At 46.4% G+C, this 14,784-nt stretch overlaps 2 protein-coding genes across 4 annotated transcripts; both read right to left on the bottom strand.

Annotated features, from left to right (window-relative positions):
• Positions 1-2,777: 2,777 nt before the first annotated feature.
• ruvbl2 (RuvB-like AAA ATPase 2) lies at positions 2,778-7,607 on the bottom strand. Its single transcript, XM_068331321.1, has 14 exons — positions 7,551-7,607; positions 6,570-6,624; positions 6,315-6,370; positions 5,968-6,109; positions 5,723-5,852; positions 5,577-5,643; positions 5,394-5,500; positions 5,222-5,315; positions 4,924-5,142; positions 4,725-4,843; positions 4,141-4,260; positions 3,926-4,055; positions 3,723-3,837; positions 2,778-3,632 (listed from the first exon to the last, which is right to left on the bottom strand). The coding sequence occupies exons 2-14, from the start codon at positions 6,622-6,624 to the stop codon at positions 3,607-3,609; spliced, it is 1,380 nt and encodes a 459-aa protein (XP_068187422.1). The 5' UTR covers positions 7,551-7,607; the 3' UTR covers positions 2,778-3,606.
• A 1,700-nt stretch (positions 7,608-9,307) lies between these two features.
• ftr83 (finTRIM family, member 83) lies at positions 9,308-13,799 on the bottom strand. Of its 3 annotated transcripts, XM_068331954.1 has the most exons (8): positions 13,111-13,799; positions 12,662-12,757; positions 12,244-12,477; positions 11,993-12,152; positions 11,851-11,910; positions 11,171-11,239; positions 10,368-10,449; positions 10,020-10,157 (listed from the first exon to the last, which is right to left on the bottom strand). In XM_068331954.1, exons 1-7 carry the CDS (start codon positions 13,684-13,686, stop codon positions 10,394-10,396), a joined length of 1,251 nt encoding a protein of 416 aa, XP_068188055.1. In that variant the 5' UTR covers positions 13,687-13,799; the 3' UTR covers positions 10,020-10,157; positions 10,368-10,393. The 3 variants fall into 3 exon arrangements, with proteins under 3 accessions (XP_068188053.1, XP_068188055.1, XP_068188054.1); XM_068331952.1 differs by lacking the exon at positions 10,368-10,449 and having other exon boundaries at positions 9,308-10,157; positions 13,111-13,789; XM_068331953.1 differs by lacking the exons at positions 10,020-10,157; positions 10,368-10,449 and adding an exon at positions 10,457-10,999.
• Positions 13,800-14,784: the final 985 nt, after the last annotated feature.

The raw sequence follows: 14,784 nt of genomic DNA, 5'->3' as shown, positions 1-14,784 counted from the left end.
GGCTAATAGCGCTAATGGCTACGTCTGTGACAGGCTGCACAAACACAAAGGGTTAAGTATACGCCGCGTCGTGACAAAAGGAGACTTGAGATGCCGGTTTGCCAGGCCTTTAATTAGACCGGGTCTAAAAGGGATCCGTCTCTCCGACGAGGCTGGACGGAGGAGGAGAAGATTACAGGGGGGGCCAGCGGAAGCTCAAAGTGGAGAATGAAGTGTTTGGCGGTCGGGGCGAAGCAGAGAAACCGACACCCTTTTCCCCCACAGGAGGAGCGGCGCGTACCCCCAAAAAGTCAAGTCAGGCACTCCCATCCCAAAAGTCAACACACCTAGTCATGAGGCAGGCAGGAAGCAGCGGGGCGTCGGCAGGAAAAGGGGGAGCCGTTCTAGCGAGCAAATGGAATTTCCATTCCCACTCGGAGAGGACGACCTTTGTGGGACAGACGGGGGTGAGCAGGAGGTGAAAAATATCAGCGGTGGAGGTGGAAGAGTCAAAATGTCAGGAGTTTAAAAGCTCCGTTGTTCAAGGCTATTTGTGATGCGTTCAAATCAAACGCGTGACTTTTGACCTTTCAGGAGGAAACATGGTGGTCGCCCGCCTCTTTGTGTGCTGATTGGTGGATTTGTGTGTTTTTAACGGAGGTCTCACCTGATGGAAGAAGCCGATTGGACCGTTACCTTCATGGCTTTGAGAGAAGGTAGAGATGAAGAAACAGCCTTCAGATGGAGAAGATGGATCAACTAGAAGGACTGATGAAGGACTCCTCCTCCTCCTCCTCCTCCTCCTCCTCCTCTGAGAGGCCTGAGGAGGCGACTAACCTTCAGCTGTCAGATGTGTGTGTCTGTGTGTCGTTAAAGACGCTCACACACATGGTTACAAACAGGGTTGTGATATGAATTGACAGTCGGGGGGTGGGGGGGGGGTCACCACTACGTCCTCCAGAAGAGTTTGGTGAATTAAACATGAGCTTCTGCTCGACTGCATGATGCTGGAGCTCATCTGTTCTGTTTTTAGCTGACGTGAGTCTATTTTTAGATGAATTATTTCCACTGCGGCACAAACCGATCCAGAAAAAGAATCCAGCGGGACCCTTTTTGCGCACCGCCGCGTTTTGCGTTCATGCGTAAAACGCGTGAAGATGAGCGAGGAAGAGGAAGAGGAAGGAGCTTTGTGAATGGATGTGAGGACGTGAATGGCTTCCACCTCTGTGTGAATGGACGCACCAGATATTGCGGGTCGCTTTTGGCATTCCTCATCATTAAAAAAGAGAAAAGTCCAGAATGAGTTGCGTCTGCGGCTAAAATATTACGCATTCCAGGTGATTAGGTGCAACCTGACCTGGAATGGAACAGATTCCTAATCTGAACATCTTCAGGGCGTAAAATTATCCCAACAAGTGGTTGGAATTCACATAAATGTTTGTTTGAGAGATTTGTTTCTCCGACGCGGTCGTAAAAATGTGAATTTAAGTAAAAACAACCGACCAATCACAGCGGATCTTAGCAGGTTTTTACATTTCCGCGTGTAAAGTTGATGTACGTATGATAATATGTGATCACTGATCCATCAGAAGATCTTTTGGTGCTTCGAATCTTCTAAAAAGATCAATCTTGAGGCTGGTGGCGGCGGCGGCTGATGACCCTGCTGGGACCAATCAGGGATAGGGGGGTGGAGGGGGCGCAAATCAGCAACATAGAGTCTGACTGAAGTGCGTCTACATGACAGATGCCGTCTAGCCCCGTTGTGCTAACGTGTAATCCCCTCTTTTATACGATGCGTTCGAATCCAATCGGTATGTTCTCTTCAAACGTTCCCCGATATTACTTGCGTGCGATTGGCTGTGCAGCATGAGCACCACATTGTGTCGCTCAGACATCAAAGGGCGTCGACATCCAGGCCCACATGTGAACGCTCATGTAGCACGCCGCGTTCCCGTTGACCTCCTTCTCTAATTTCACCACAGGAATGACGCGCTGCACTCGTTCACATGTGGAGGCAAGAGAAAGAGGATGGAGATGGTTTTTTTTGTTTTTTTCTTGGAAACCTCAGGAAATGGACTCAAATTCTTCGCTTCCACCAACGCCGCATTCCTAATGCTGCTTGAACCCTGAACGTCTATCCGCGGTGCGTGACATCCACGCAAGAAACGCGGCAGCAGAGGCTCGACGACACGTTTAGAACAGAAAACACGCTAAAGGAGACAAAGAGGGTGATGCGCGTGTTGGTGACGTCTGGACTCGACCAGTCATCCGTCTGCCCATCAGCTGCTCCTGAATGTTCCCAAAAACCAGGTTTAGAACCGGAGAACACGAGTGTTTCCGTTAACTTCCTCTAACTTATGGAACGGTTTGTTCACTGCGAATCAGATTTAATTTTCTCAGCGCAAATGTTACGCGTTTTTCCTGAATATACCATAAAATTTTACTTTCTTCATCTCTTTATCGACCAGGCTGCTAACGCTAACGCTAACGCCGCCTTTATCTGACGAGTCCTGGAAAAAAAAAAAAAATCAATCGATCGAGTCGATTCATTTAGCGAGTGGTGGAATTGATTTTGATGCATTAAGCAGATGACGTTCACACTGTGTGTGTGTGTGTGTCTGAGGGTCCGCTGACCTTTGACCCCCCTGCTGACGGACACATCCAGGTGACGTTTGCAGAGCCTGACGCAATCATCCAACTTCAACTCAACGTGAACCATCAGGAACCCTCGTGTGGCTCTGATCCATCCAGTGAGCTCGTCAGTGAGCTGTGGTGGGACGGGGAGGGGGAATTACGGGATGTAGGCAGTCGGATAATCCACGCCGTGCTCTCTGGCAGCGGCGCATAATGTGTAATATTGATTTCCACGTAGGAAGAGTCGATAAATAGTAGCTGTCACCTTCAGATGAATTAATCGGATCGCAAACACGCAGAGGAATAAAACTGCTTCCTGTCTGAGCAGGAAACACCTCCCGGGTGTGAACGGGGGCCTGAACTCACACCCATCCGGCGGTCAGGGGGTTTAATGAACGGATGAACCTGGGGAATGTTCCAGGGATGCAGTCTGACCTGTTTAAACCAGAACTCTGGATCATCTGAACGCATCCTGTTAGTAAAGGCGTCTGTAAGAGATCTCTGGCGCCGCCGTGTGGCGACACCTTGACACGACTGTCTCAGGTTTATCATTTAGAGAAAGACTAATCCATTTAATTTTATTTCCTCTTTTGTGGTGGAAATGAGCCGGCATGAGCTAAAGAAAAATATAAATGTCTCAATCTGCTTAGATAAGTCAGTTTAATTGTTTCGTAAAAATGATCCCCAGTCCAGCTGAATCCATCAATCTATTTTATTTTTAAAAAAAACAGTTATAATCTTTTCAAATTAACTTTTTCAGGTCAAAATATTGCAGTAACATAAAAGTTACCCCCCCCCCCGATGTAGAGATGTCAACAAAAACAATTAAAGGAATGAATATTCAGCCCACAAGGCCCACAAGGTAATGAACATTTATGGTCATCCAATCAAAAGGCATCAAATCGCAGGTGAACAGAAAAGGAACAACAGCCGACAGAATAAACATAACGACGTAAAAACTTCGCAGGGCGAGATCCCGAGACGCCGTCTTCACTACGACATGTCCATCTGGGTGGTTTCTGAAACGTAAGAGCAGAGGAATCTTCCTCGTTCTCCTCGTACAGTAGAGGTGTAGTGATGATGACGAGGGCGATGAAGAGCAGACTCACGTGTGTCGTTGAAGACGAAGGAATCCTGATACTCCTTCATGTACTGAGTGGATCTGGCCTCGTCCAGGAACAGGGAGTAAACCTTTTTGATGTCCTCCACCTGGACCTCGGTTCCCTGCGGGGGTCAAAGCGAGCAGACGACATCAGACAGGGGCTCATGGGTAATGGAAACACGACCCACACCACGCCCACGCCCACGCTACCTTGCGTTTGCGACACACCAGCCCGGCCACGCTGATCAGCTGGATGGAGTAGCGCAGCGACGTCTCCATGCCGATGCGGGTCAGGACGGTCAGAGCTTCCTCGCTCAGCTCCACGTCCTCCTCCTCACACCTGGGGGGGGGAGGGGGACGTTCACGTCTGATTTACAACTGAATTATAATTTAGAGAAGGAGTGAAGACAAACGCAGATCCTCACCGGATCTTCAGGATCTGCCGCGTCTCCTTCTCCGTGTACGGCGAGGTGGTGATGATGAGGAGGCGGTCCAGCAGGTCGATGGGGATGCCGTGGGGGCTCTTGTAATTTGTGCCACGGATACTGACAGAGAAATAGTGAATAAATTGTGCTTTTAACAAAAACTACATTTCCCATAATGCACCCATTGAGCCCGTTTTAACTTTGACAAAAAGGTTTTGAACAAAGTTAACGTCCTAACTTGTGTCTGATGTCATTTTTCTTTATTGATTGATAGTTTGATCCTTGATTGATGGAGTTCTGTGGGTTTAATAACCTGACAGATTAAAAGGATTTATTTTATAAGAGCATATACGTATTTATCTATGTTACCGTCATGTTTGTAACTACAATGAATAATAAATTCAGTTATTTAACATTAAGAACTATTTACTTTTATTTTACATTACACTGAGTTACATTTATTAGTGACATCTGGTCCTGGTTAAAATGAGTTTGACCCCCCTGCTCTAAATCAATACTTTTCTGCAGTCATCTTACACGTAAATGGATGCAGGAGTCCCCCCCCCCTTTAAAAACATACTTACTTGGTGATGCCTCTGTTGGTGGCCATGATGAGGACGGGGGAGAGGTCGCTCTCCAAGGCGCAGTTCAGGAAGGAAAAGCACTCCATGTCCAGCATGTGGACCTCGTCGATGAACAACACCTGGAACGGGAGCGTGAAGAATCAGGCGAAGGAGATCCGAGACGAAAGCCGACGGATCGGACGCGGCGAGCCGGACCCACCCCAGGAATGATCTCCGCCTTGCCCTCCTCCCTCCACTCGCACACTTTGGCGTTGATCTGCTCGCGGACCTCCGACTTGATCTCGCCGGTGTCTCCAGAGAAGAGCGCCAGGAAGCCCTGCGTGCGGCTGTTGATGACGTCGATCTCGTGGAGCGACACCGTGTGGACCACCTCCTTCCTCTTCTGCAGCTCCCCCTCCGGACACTGCACGAACTGGGTCTGCCAGGAGGAGGGAGAGGCTCGTGTCCGATCGGTCGGCTGGACCGAGAAGCAGCCGACCGATCGGGTCAGGGGTTACCTGAGCTCCCATGGCGTCGTAGTCCCTCGCTCTGGTGAAGGAGCGCCCCAGCTTGCTGATCTTTCCGGTGGCTTTATCGATGGTGATGATGTCTCTGAGAGGAAACAGGACGGCGGTTCAGACCCGAGCGACGCTGAGAGAGAACACGTCACCCAACGAGAGGCGCACTCACCCCGCCTGAACCTTCTCTTTACTCAGACTGTCGATCATCTTGTTTCCCAGGTCGTAGATGGTCTCCATCTCGGTGGTTTTCAGCGTCAGCTTGCCCACCTTGGCCCCCTGACAGACGAGACGTTCACGTTTGATTTGGACTCAGACTACACGTGAGCCAGACTCCAGCGCGCTCCTCGCCTACCGTTCCAGTGGCCGGTCGATCGATCTGGATTTCCACCACCTCTCCTTCGATGATCTCCGTCTCTTCTCTGTTAAAAGACAAAAAAACAAAACGTGTCGCTGGTTTCCAGACGTACGAGTCGGGGCGCCGCTCCGCTCTGAACTCACTTGATCCTCACTCCGATGGCTTTCCTGAACGCCTGGCTCAGCGCCTCCGTCTTGCTCATCTCCAGGGAAAAGATCTCGCTGGCGGAGAGCGCCGTGAAGGGCGTGTCGAGGCCGAGACTCTGAGCGATACCTGGGCAGAAAGCAGAGTCTTAACGTCTGGGGGTGGGGGGGGCAATCCTGCTCAATCAATAACATGACTTTCAAGGACGATTGTTGGTCTGGAAAGCGTCCAGCGTGAGCCTCACCCATAGCGATGGCGGTCTTCCCCGTGCCAGGCTGGCCGGCGATCAGCACCGCCCTGCCAGCGATGTGGCCGTCTTTGATCATCTCCAGGATGACCCCCGCCGCCCGGCGGGAGGCCAGCTGGCCGACCAGCCCCTGAGACACCTGCAGGGGAAAAGGAACAGATGTCCTCCAAAATAAATTCAGCACATCCGAATGAATGCACAGGAGTTCACACAGAGGATGACTGAAGATGGAAATAAAGTCAAACCCAAAGTCAAACGTTTTCCTTAGGCTGACGAAATACTTTCACACCTTGAAGACTTCTGAGACAGGTCATCATGATTTTGATAGAAAAACTCAACCCTACCTGTCGTGGCTGCAAAGCGTCATCCAGACCGAGGCCACGGATGTGGGAGTGAGCTCCTGCACACAGGACAGAAGGCAACGTCTTCATATCACTATTATTATTTTTCGTATTATTATTAACCACGTTTGGAGAAAAAATCAAACGTCAGGCGTCTACATTCAAGCTCTCAGATCACACAAAACATTAAGCAATCATTAACTTCTCCACATCAGCAGCCGAGGAGTCAGAATCCAGGATTAAAAGAGGATGCTTTACCGATTCTCTCCATCCGCGTGAGGTCACGGACCTCTGGAACCTTTGTTGACGCCATCTGTAGAACGAAACAGTGAAAAAAAGAAGAAGTTTACAATTAATTCTAATGAAAACACCGGTACTCCGAGCCTTTCTACGTCCTTGATTATAGAACAAAGGCCTTGGGACATGTTTAAGTAGGATTATTGGGAACAAGGAAATGAAATAATACAAGATAATACATATAAATAATGGCTGACCCCAACAACAACCTTAGGCTGCAGGTTGATGAGTCTGTCTTTAGTAAAAGACATTAGGAAACAAGTCAACCAGGTTGGTGCTGAACTCAGAAAACTTTATTACTCAGCGGATGATTCTTAACGGAGAATGAAAAAAATATTTCACTAACAATAAACCATAAAATAAACCCAAAAAAGTAGTTTCCGGTTTATGAACGAGTAACACTTCCTCACCTTTAGAAGTTCTTTCCTTTCTAATTGTGTCTTACTTCACCTCAGATTTTATTGCTAATATTTACTGAACAGAGCTTTCAAATCTAAGATTAAAGCAAAGGTGAAAGCTTCTCCTAGCCGGGCTGTTGTCATAGTGACCGGGAACACAAACACCAACACAGGGACACGGAACACGTTTTTCCTTATGGCTGCGGCCGGTTGTGATGTAAAATATTCCATCTTTTTCACAACACGAAAATAATCCAGGCTGTTCGAGACTTAATTCTGATCATAAATAGGCCCCACGGCTGTAGTTTGTTTTCCTCACGACACCGTTAGCGAGGCATGGGGTGAGCTAACGCTAGCTTGTGTTACGTTAGCAAACTAGCTAGTTCCATTCATCGGTGTTCGGTCTTCTTTAGCTTCCACACCGCTTCTTGGTCCAAAAAGGACGTGATGGGGAATTAAACTGTCATCAACATGTTAATGTATCCGGTGTAACGGACCGAGGTCTGAAGTGTTTATTACATTAACAGCATGAGGCTAAACTCACCTGTCCAACCGCACTTGCGAAAATGTGAGAAAGCGCTTCTTTCTGTGGGTCCGCTGCGTAAATGTGTCCGGAGAGAAACAAGAGGTTTTGGATAGCGGGTACCGCCTTCCTGCGAAACGCCGTTAGACTTGACAAACAAATAAATGAATGAATGATTGAATAAATAAATAAATAATTAAATAGAAATTATCTATCAAATATTTTAATCCTTGTATCCTTGTAATCCTTTTTTTTAAAAAATGCAGTAAGCGTTTAAATTTTAAACTTTCATTGTTATTCACGGTGGGTAACAAAACCAGGTTTGGTTCATTTATTAGCTTATTGTTGTGAATGCAAACTTGTAAAAAAAAATAAAGAATTTGTCCGGATTTTAAAATTTAAATTAAATTATATCAAATTAGATTAAATTTTAAACCATCAGAAATGAGTGTGCCTGTTAGATCTAAAAGCCTCTGTGGCACACACGTTTCTCCACTAGAGGTTGCAGGGCCCACAAATTTCTAAGGGGTATACATTTTTTTTGCAGATCATCTGTAACAGCCAGAAGAAAAATAATAACATAATGTCAGTAAAGTTGTTTTTATATCTTTTTCTAATCCCACACCTCTGAATAGATGACCTGTCTAAATCTTTACCGACCATGCACTCTCTCTTTGTCTTATCGTGTATTTGCAGTTTTGCTACTTTCTTCAGAAGGACTGTGGAAAAAATGTGATTCTGGCAAAAACATCAATCAAAATATGCAATATCACTGCTCCACTGCCCACCGTAACCTTGAGCATTTGGGATTATTTCTTCATATCCTCTTTGCTGTGTCTTCAGCGTTTTCCCTTAAGGTTTCATTTTTAGAATTCCACAATCTAATCTCACTTCACTCGTGTATCACAACAAAGAAGTACTGAGAGTTACAGAAGAAAAACCCTTTGTGCTTGTTATTGATAGATGTTCCTTGTGTTTAATCTTCGTTTTGTCCTCTGTCCTGTACAACTGAGTTATTTGACATTAAAGACATTATTGGTGGAATTAATGTCAAGTGATGTGATTTTCTGAAAAGAAAAAAGTCTAACTTAGTAAAAAAAATATAATTGCAATTTACTAACTCCTGCTATAAAGAAGAAGTTAGACATTTTTTACAACTCCTGTTATGAAGAGAAAAACGGATGTGTTGCATGACTAACACTGCCTGAAGCAGACGTGTAATGATTAACTGGGTGTTACAGCTCATCCCAGTCAGACTGGACCATAACTTTGCCCTGTTTACTACTAACAATTGAAACTTGTGCTGGATGAGGTTCAGCCATCTGTGACCTCAGGAGGCTCTCAGTCACGCCTCGCCTCCTCCCATTTAATTCCTGTCAGACCTCCCCAACAGCAAACCGACACCGCTGCTCACCTAAAACAGTTTCAGTTTAATACAATCCATCAGTATCATGCCTTGGGTTTTTGTTTGCATCGTCTGTCCTTCTGTAAGCTTCTTTGTCCAAAACACAGTCTTAAAACTCATTTTTATCTGTATTTTATATTATTTTTCATATTTTACACACCTCAACCAGATGCTGAAGTTGTGCCTTTTATAACTAACTTTTTTTTTGTTTCCATGACAACCACTTATGCTTATTCTAAAGAATAAGTACGTGTATGTATTTTTTATTTTTATATTTTTAATATTGATTTCTAACGGGACGTTCATGCATCTCATGATGACTTTATAATAAATGAACAAACCACCAAATGAAATAAAATAAAACCACAGCACGTCCTTGCAAAACATTTATTGATCAATCTGTGTTAATCAATGAAGTGACATTTTTCAATCAAGTGAATTACTCTTTTTGTCAAACTGATCATTTAATTGTTCATTTTGTAAACGTACGTTTCATACTGATTTTAAAAATATTCACAGTCATTAAACATATTAGTCTCCCTCATACGTACAAACATTGCAGTCTAAATAAAAATATAGAATTCAATCCAATCTTTTTTGATTATGACATCATCAGATATAGAATGTTTTGTTCTGTAAATCCTCACCGAACCGGAATCATTTTTGTACATGTATCTCTCAGCGCGTCAGACTTCATCACAGCTGGACGAGTGCGATGGCCGACTCGTAGTAGACCCAGAAGCCTGGGTAGACGGCTTCGGTGAAGGAGGCCTTGAAGCGGTGGATGAGGGACATGGTTTCTCCTACGGCGTAGAAGGACAGCGTCCCCCCGTTACAGTCCAGGAACACCCCGATACGAGAGGTGTAGGGGGCGTTGATGTCCAGCTGGTCTTTGTAGTGCCGGGCTGAGAAGCTGGAATCGGAGCAGAAGAGGCTCCAAGACTTTCGGTTGTAGCCGATGCGGCAGCTGTCTCCGTACCCCGTCCTCTTGATGCCCGCGTAGGTGATTCCGATGGCGGCGCCCTCCCCACTCCAGTCCACCTCCCAGTAGTAAGCCCCTCCAGAGAGGGCTTCCATACACAGGACCTGCGGGAGGGAGTCGAACCTGGCCGAGTTGTCGGAGTAGGACTGGGGGTCTCTCTTGAGGGTGGCCTTCCTGTTTCCCCGAGACAAGTGGAGCAGTCTATAGGCCGTCCTCGGGTCCAGAGTCAGCTGGCAGGCATCTAGGAAGATCAATGAAAGGTGGGATTGATTAGAAGACTTGGTTTACTGGAACCGATTGGGGGAAATTGAAAGGAAGAGGAAGGAGAAGGAGGAAGAGCGATTTGGAGACTGTACCCATCACCAGTGCACCACCATTTTTGACCAACGTAAAAGCAGCAGACCCTTTGACTGGACACACAACACCCCCCAGGGGGTTAGACGTCACCTGCCTGCTATGTGTCTCCACCTCGGCAGGTCACAGCAGGTGAGACACCCGGGGGCCCCGGCTAGATCTGGCCGGTCTAGAATGGTCTGGAATGCCAGAGGTATTGACACTGTTTGTGAGTTTTAACCACAAACAGAAGTTCATCGAACAAAAGAGCAACTTTAATGCAAATCCCACGATTTATGAAGCCCGTCAAAGATAATGCTGATTGTTTTTCAGAGAAAGACTCCAATCACGCTGCCAAATTGTTGATTCGTGTATTCAAATCAAACTCAAAATGTCCAATTTTATTGTACAAGTTCATACTTTGGGGTCAGAGGTCATGCAGTGGTTTACTAGCAAGTACAGTCATTGTGTAGAAATGAAATAACTTCAATTAAATCAATGCAAAACTACTGTTTCATCAATTATTTGCTATAAAGATAGTGATTAAATCTCATGACTGTATTTATAGTGTACATATTGACTGTATGAGAGAAAAACGTGCATTAAATGTCACCCTTTGCGTTCAATTTATGATGTAAAATCTTGCCTCTGAGTGTTTACTTTAATTCCAGAGTTTTTAACATCCCATCCCAGAGATTATCAGTGCCAGCCAATGTGCACGTGATGAGTCAATCCCAGTCTCTGTCCACACTGTGGAGGAAACAGTTTGTACTGGAATCAGATGTGGTCAGCCACAGGGTCTGACGGAGAACGCCATCAGCATCTCATTATGCTTCATGCGCTTCAAGTCGAGCGAGGAGAGCAGCGATATGCATCAGTGCGGAAAACCAGAAAAACACGATAGTAAAAGCTGAGACTCACATCTCAAGAATTCGTCCCGGTACTGAGGTTCCTGGACCGGAACAGACTTGTACATGGGAGCTTCTTCACCTGCAAAAGTACGTCAGAAAAGAGTAAAAATGATGCTTTGATTGTTTTCCTGATCTGGAATTCTTTTATTCTTAAAACACACTATTAATAAGAGATGATTAATCATTACCACCTGCACAGAGCATGTGTTAACCCTAAGAATAGATAGACATCCGATCTGAGGGAGATAGCCTTACTATCCTTGTGTGCCAACCAAAATGCCGCTATTTTATATGCTAATGCTAATGCAAATATATCTAGAAATCCTGGATGAAGCTAATCTGAAGGATCAGAGATTGTGCATCTTTAAAAAGGGGTATGCTAATGTAAACTCACTGACCTCCAAACCCGAGTCAACATGTAACCCCCTTGAAACTAAATGCCCTTGGTTTACCCTCCAACCAGAGCCCAGATATGAAACGGGATCGCACAAAGCCCCGCTGACGACAAGGGAAACCGTAAATCCACGAAACGTTTCCTACTCTGAGTGAGCTCCACTTTCAATCTGGGTCTGCGGGGTATATAATATCTAAACAGGTTCTGCAGTATTCCTGGATTGCTGTAGCAATCTTATTACCCCAGGGCTTCGTCTGCATCAGTCCAACAACATGCATCTCCTGTTTCTGACTCACTTTTCATTGACTGTCTCTTCTTTTTGGATTCATCCAGCTGGCAGAAGGGCATTTTGTTCACTGCAAACAACATAAAGGAGTCAGAACAGGGTAAACGTCACAACTTGTTCACTGGAGGTTGAAGACTATCGAGTTCCCCCACCTGTTTTGGCGACCTTCACCAATTCGTCATTGCTGAACTCATTCAGGTGCTGCTTCATCTCAGAGATGGCCTTGGTGACCGGGCCGAAGCTGAAGTAAGGATTGACGCTGACGGTGGGTAGATCCTCCGCCTCGGTCTGGGCTGTTAGCGTGTGGTAGCACTGAAGGGAAAGGACACCATCCATCACACAGTGGGCTCTTGAGGGGTTCCCAATCAATTCCTCTTCTCTGTTTCATCCGTTTCTCACTTACCTGGATGAAGTGTATGTGGTCCTCGGTGCGGGACAGCTGCGAGATCTCGCTGTCTCTCCTCTTCAGGTCGGAGATCTCGTGGTTCAGGCGCTCCATGTGACCTTCGGCGTTGTTGAGTGCCGCTTTCTTGTTGGTGGAGATGAGCTTGGCCATCTCTTGCTGCATCCTCTCGATGGAGCGGATCATGTCGGCGAATGTCTTCTCGCATTCCTGAAATGCTCTCTGGGCCGAGTTCTACAAAAGAAAATATCGATAGAGTGACATCCATCAAAGGGGTGTCACACTAGTTTTACCAGCACCATCGAAAGAGACTGTCAACGCTTCCCCTTGAAGGAATGTGTGTTTGATTTATGCCTCCATTGAGTTCGGAGTGGTTAGGCTGGTTTTTATCTTTGTGATGAATCACAATGACGCAAACCTTGAGCGCATCCACTGCTTGCTTAAGCTCCTCCATCTGTTTGAGACGGTCGTGAATCTTCTCCTGGATCTCTGCTTGGGTGGCGCCCAACCGTTGCTAAAGGGAACACAACAGACATCGTCAACGACGGCGACGGCGCGTCAAACCTCTCTAAGTTGTCAGTTTGAGATGTTCGTAAATATTAAAGGTGCGCTGCGTTGGGAACTGTTGTAGTAGCAAACATGTTTTCGTTCGGGCGTGGCCTAAAGAGTGCTTCAGGCATTGTTAAATAGGCTTGTTCAGGCTACAATAAGCCACTCCTTCATGCGTGACATACTGCTTTGTCACTATTGCATTGGCCATTCATAGCTACATGTGTCACCATTGATTGACAACTTACGAGAACTTCATGGACTTGCGTGTTTGCAATTTTTTAAGCAGGAAATCAACACAATAAAAGCGTCGCTTACCTGCTCGTCGCCCCTTTCCTGCTCGGCGGACACCATGTCGTGACCTTTGTGCTCTTTCACCGTACACAACACGCAGATACACATCTGATCGGTGCGACAGAACAGCTCCAGACCCTTCTGATGCTGGGGACAGATCTGCCTGTCCAGGTGGCCGATCTCGTCCACCAGCTTGTGCCTCTTAAAAGTTGTGGACTCATAGTGGGGCTTGACGTGCTTCTCGCAATACGAGGCCAGACACATCAGACAGGACTTGACGGCTTTGTTCTTCTTGCCGACGCAAATGTCGCAACCTACATCTTGGGGTCCTGCGTAGTTGTAGTCGGGCGACGGAGGCGGAGGTGGAAAGGACTCGTTGCTGCGTTGGAGGGTGGAGTGGCGCGAGCTTGTTAATCGTCTTGGGCTGGGCCTCTTGTTATAGGTGACCCTGCATTGGGGGCAGAGGTACGAGCCGGTGTGGTCAGCATGGTCCCAGTAAGTTTTCAGGCAAATGGAGCAGAATCCATGGCCGCATGGGATGGTCACGGGATCCCTGAGGTATTCCTTGCAGAGGTAACAGTTGTCCTGGTCGGACGACATGGAGACAACCCAGAGTTGTTCCTTTTAGTGCTGCGGAGATGCTGTGAAGGCAGTAAGTGACTTCTGTCAGCACAGTGGCAAAGTGATCCCACAGGTGCTACGAGCAGCAGCTATATAGGGTAAACAGAGAGGGAGGCTAAACTGGTTGAGCCGAAACCAGTAAAACAAGGGTGGGGCAAGAACAGAACAAAGTACATGCCTCCATCATTTGCAGAATCTAATCAGTAGGCGTTAAATGTGTGGTCATAAGGTTTGGCCTTGGCTGTTTTTTTTTATTTCACATAAGTGTCATAAAACAAGACAATATATCGTAATAATGTACATAGGCCACAGGGAAGTTTGTGCAATTGGTGCAATGGGAGTGGGAAAAGGGCGGTTTAGAGTCGTATTAGTTGTATTTGCATAACAAAAATAGACAGATAAAAGTCAAAAAGCACGTCCTGATGCGTCCATGAAGCAATCTAAGTAAGGAAGTCACGCTCTATCGTCAAGATTGCCTGGAGATGGATCGCTTTGTTTGTGCATGTGATGATATCCATTCAGTACAAACTGACCTGGTGCATGACGCCATTTGTCGCCATTGGATGACATTGAAGCTCACATTTGGTCCTCTGCAGCCAATGATCTTCCAGTGACCTCCACCTTAACCTGCCACCAGTTAATCATCAACTTTTCTTTGCATTATTTGCACCGCTGCTGATTTCTCGCATGTTTTTACAGAACTTTCCAGTGGGGGGGTTGTGAATCATTGTTTTTATTTGCACGCAGTGCAAAATGTTGTCCTTGAAACCAAAGAAACTGCAAGAATATTTCCTCCGCTGCCTTCATCTGTACATTTCATCTGACAGCGAACACACCTCCTGGCCAAGATGGAGTTTCGAGGTTGCTGAAATGAAGATAGGAATGCAACTACACTTGATAGTCCAGATAACAGGAGGGCCGAGAAAGCTTGCTCAAAAGATTCCATTGTGTTCCAGCCAGCACGGCCACAGCTGAGTGCCAGGCGGTATTGGGTCTGTTGTCCATCAACAACGGTAACTACAGCTGACGTGCAAGACTGAATGAAGCATCTTATTTCAGAAAATGTTCCGCTGTCAG

The sequence above is a fragment of the Antennarius striatus genome, chromosome 13 (genome assembly GCF_040054535.1).
Source record: "Antennarius striatus isolate MH-2024 chromosome 13, ASM4005453v1, whole genome shotgun sequence".
Classification (NCBI taxonomy): Eukaryota; Metazoa; Chordata; class Actinopteri; order Lophiiformes; family Antennariidae; genus Antennarius; species Antennarius striatus.
The sequence above is the reverse complement of the archived record's forward strand: the minus strand, read 5'-3'. Positions and strand labels throughout refer to the sequence as shown.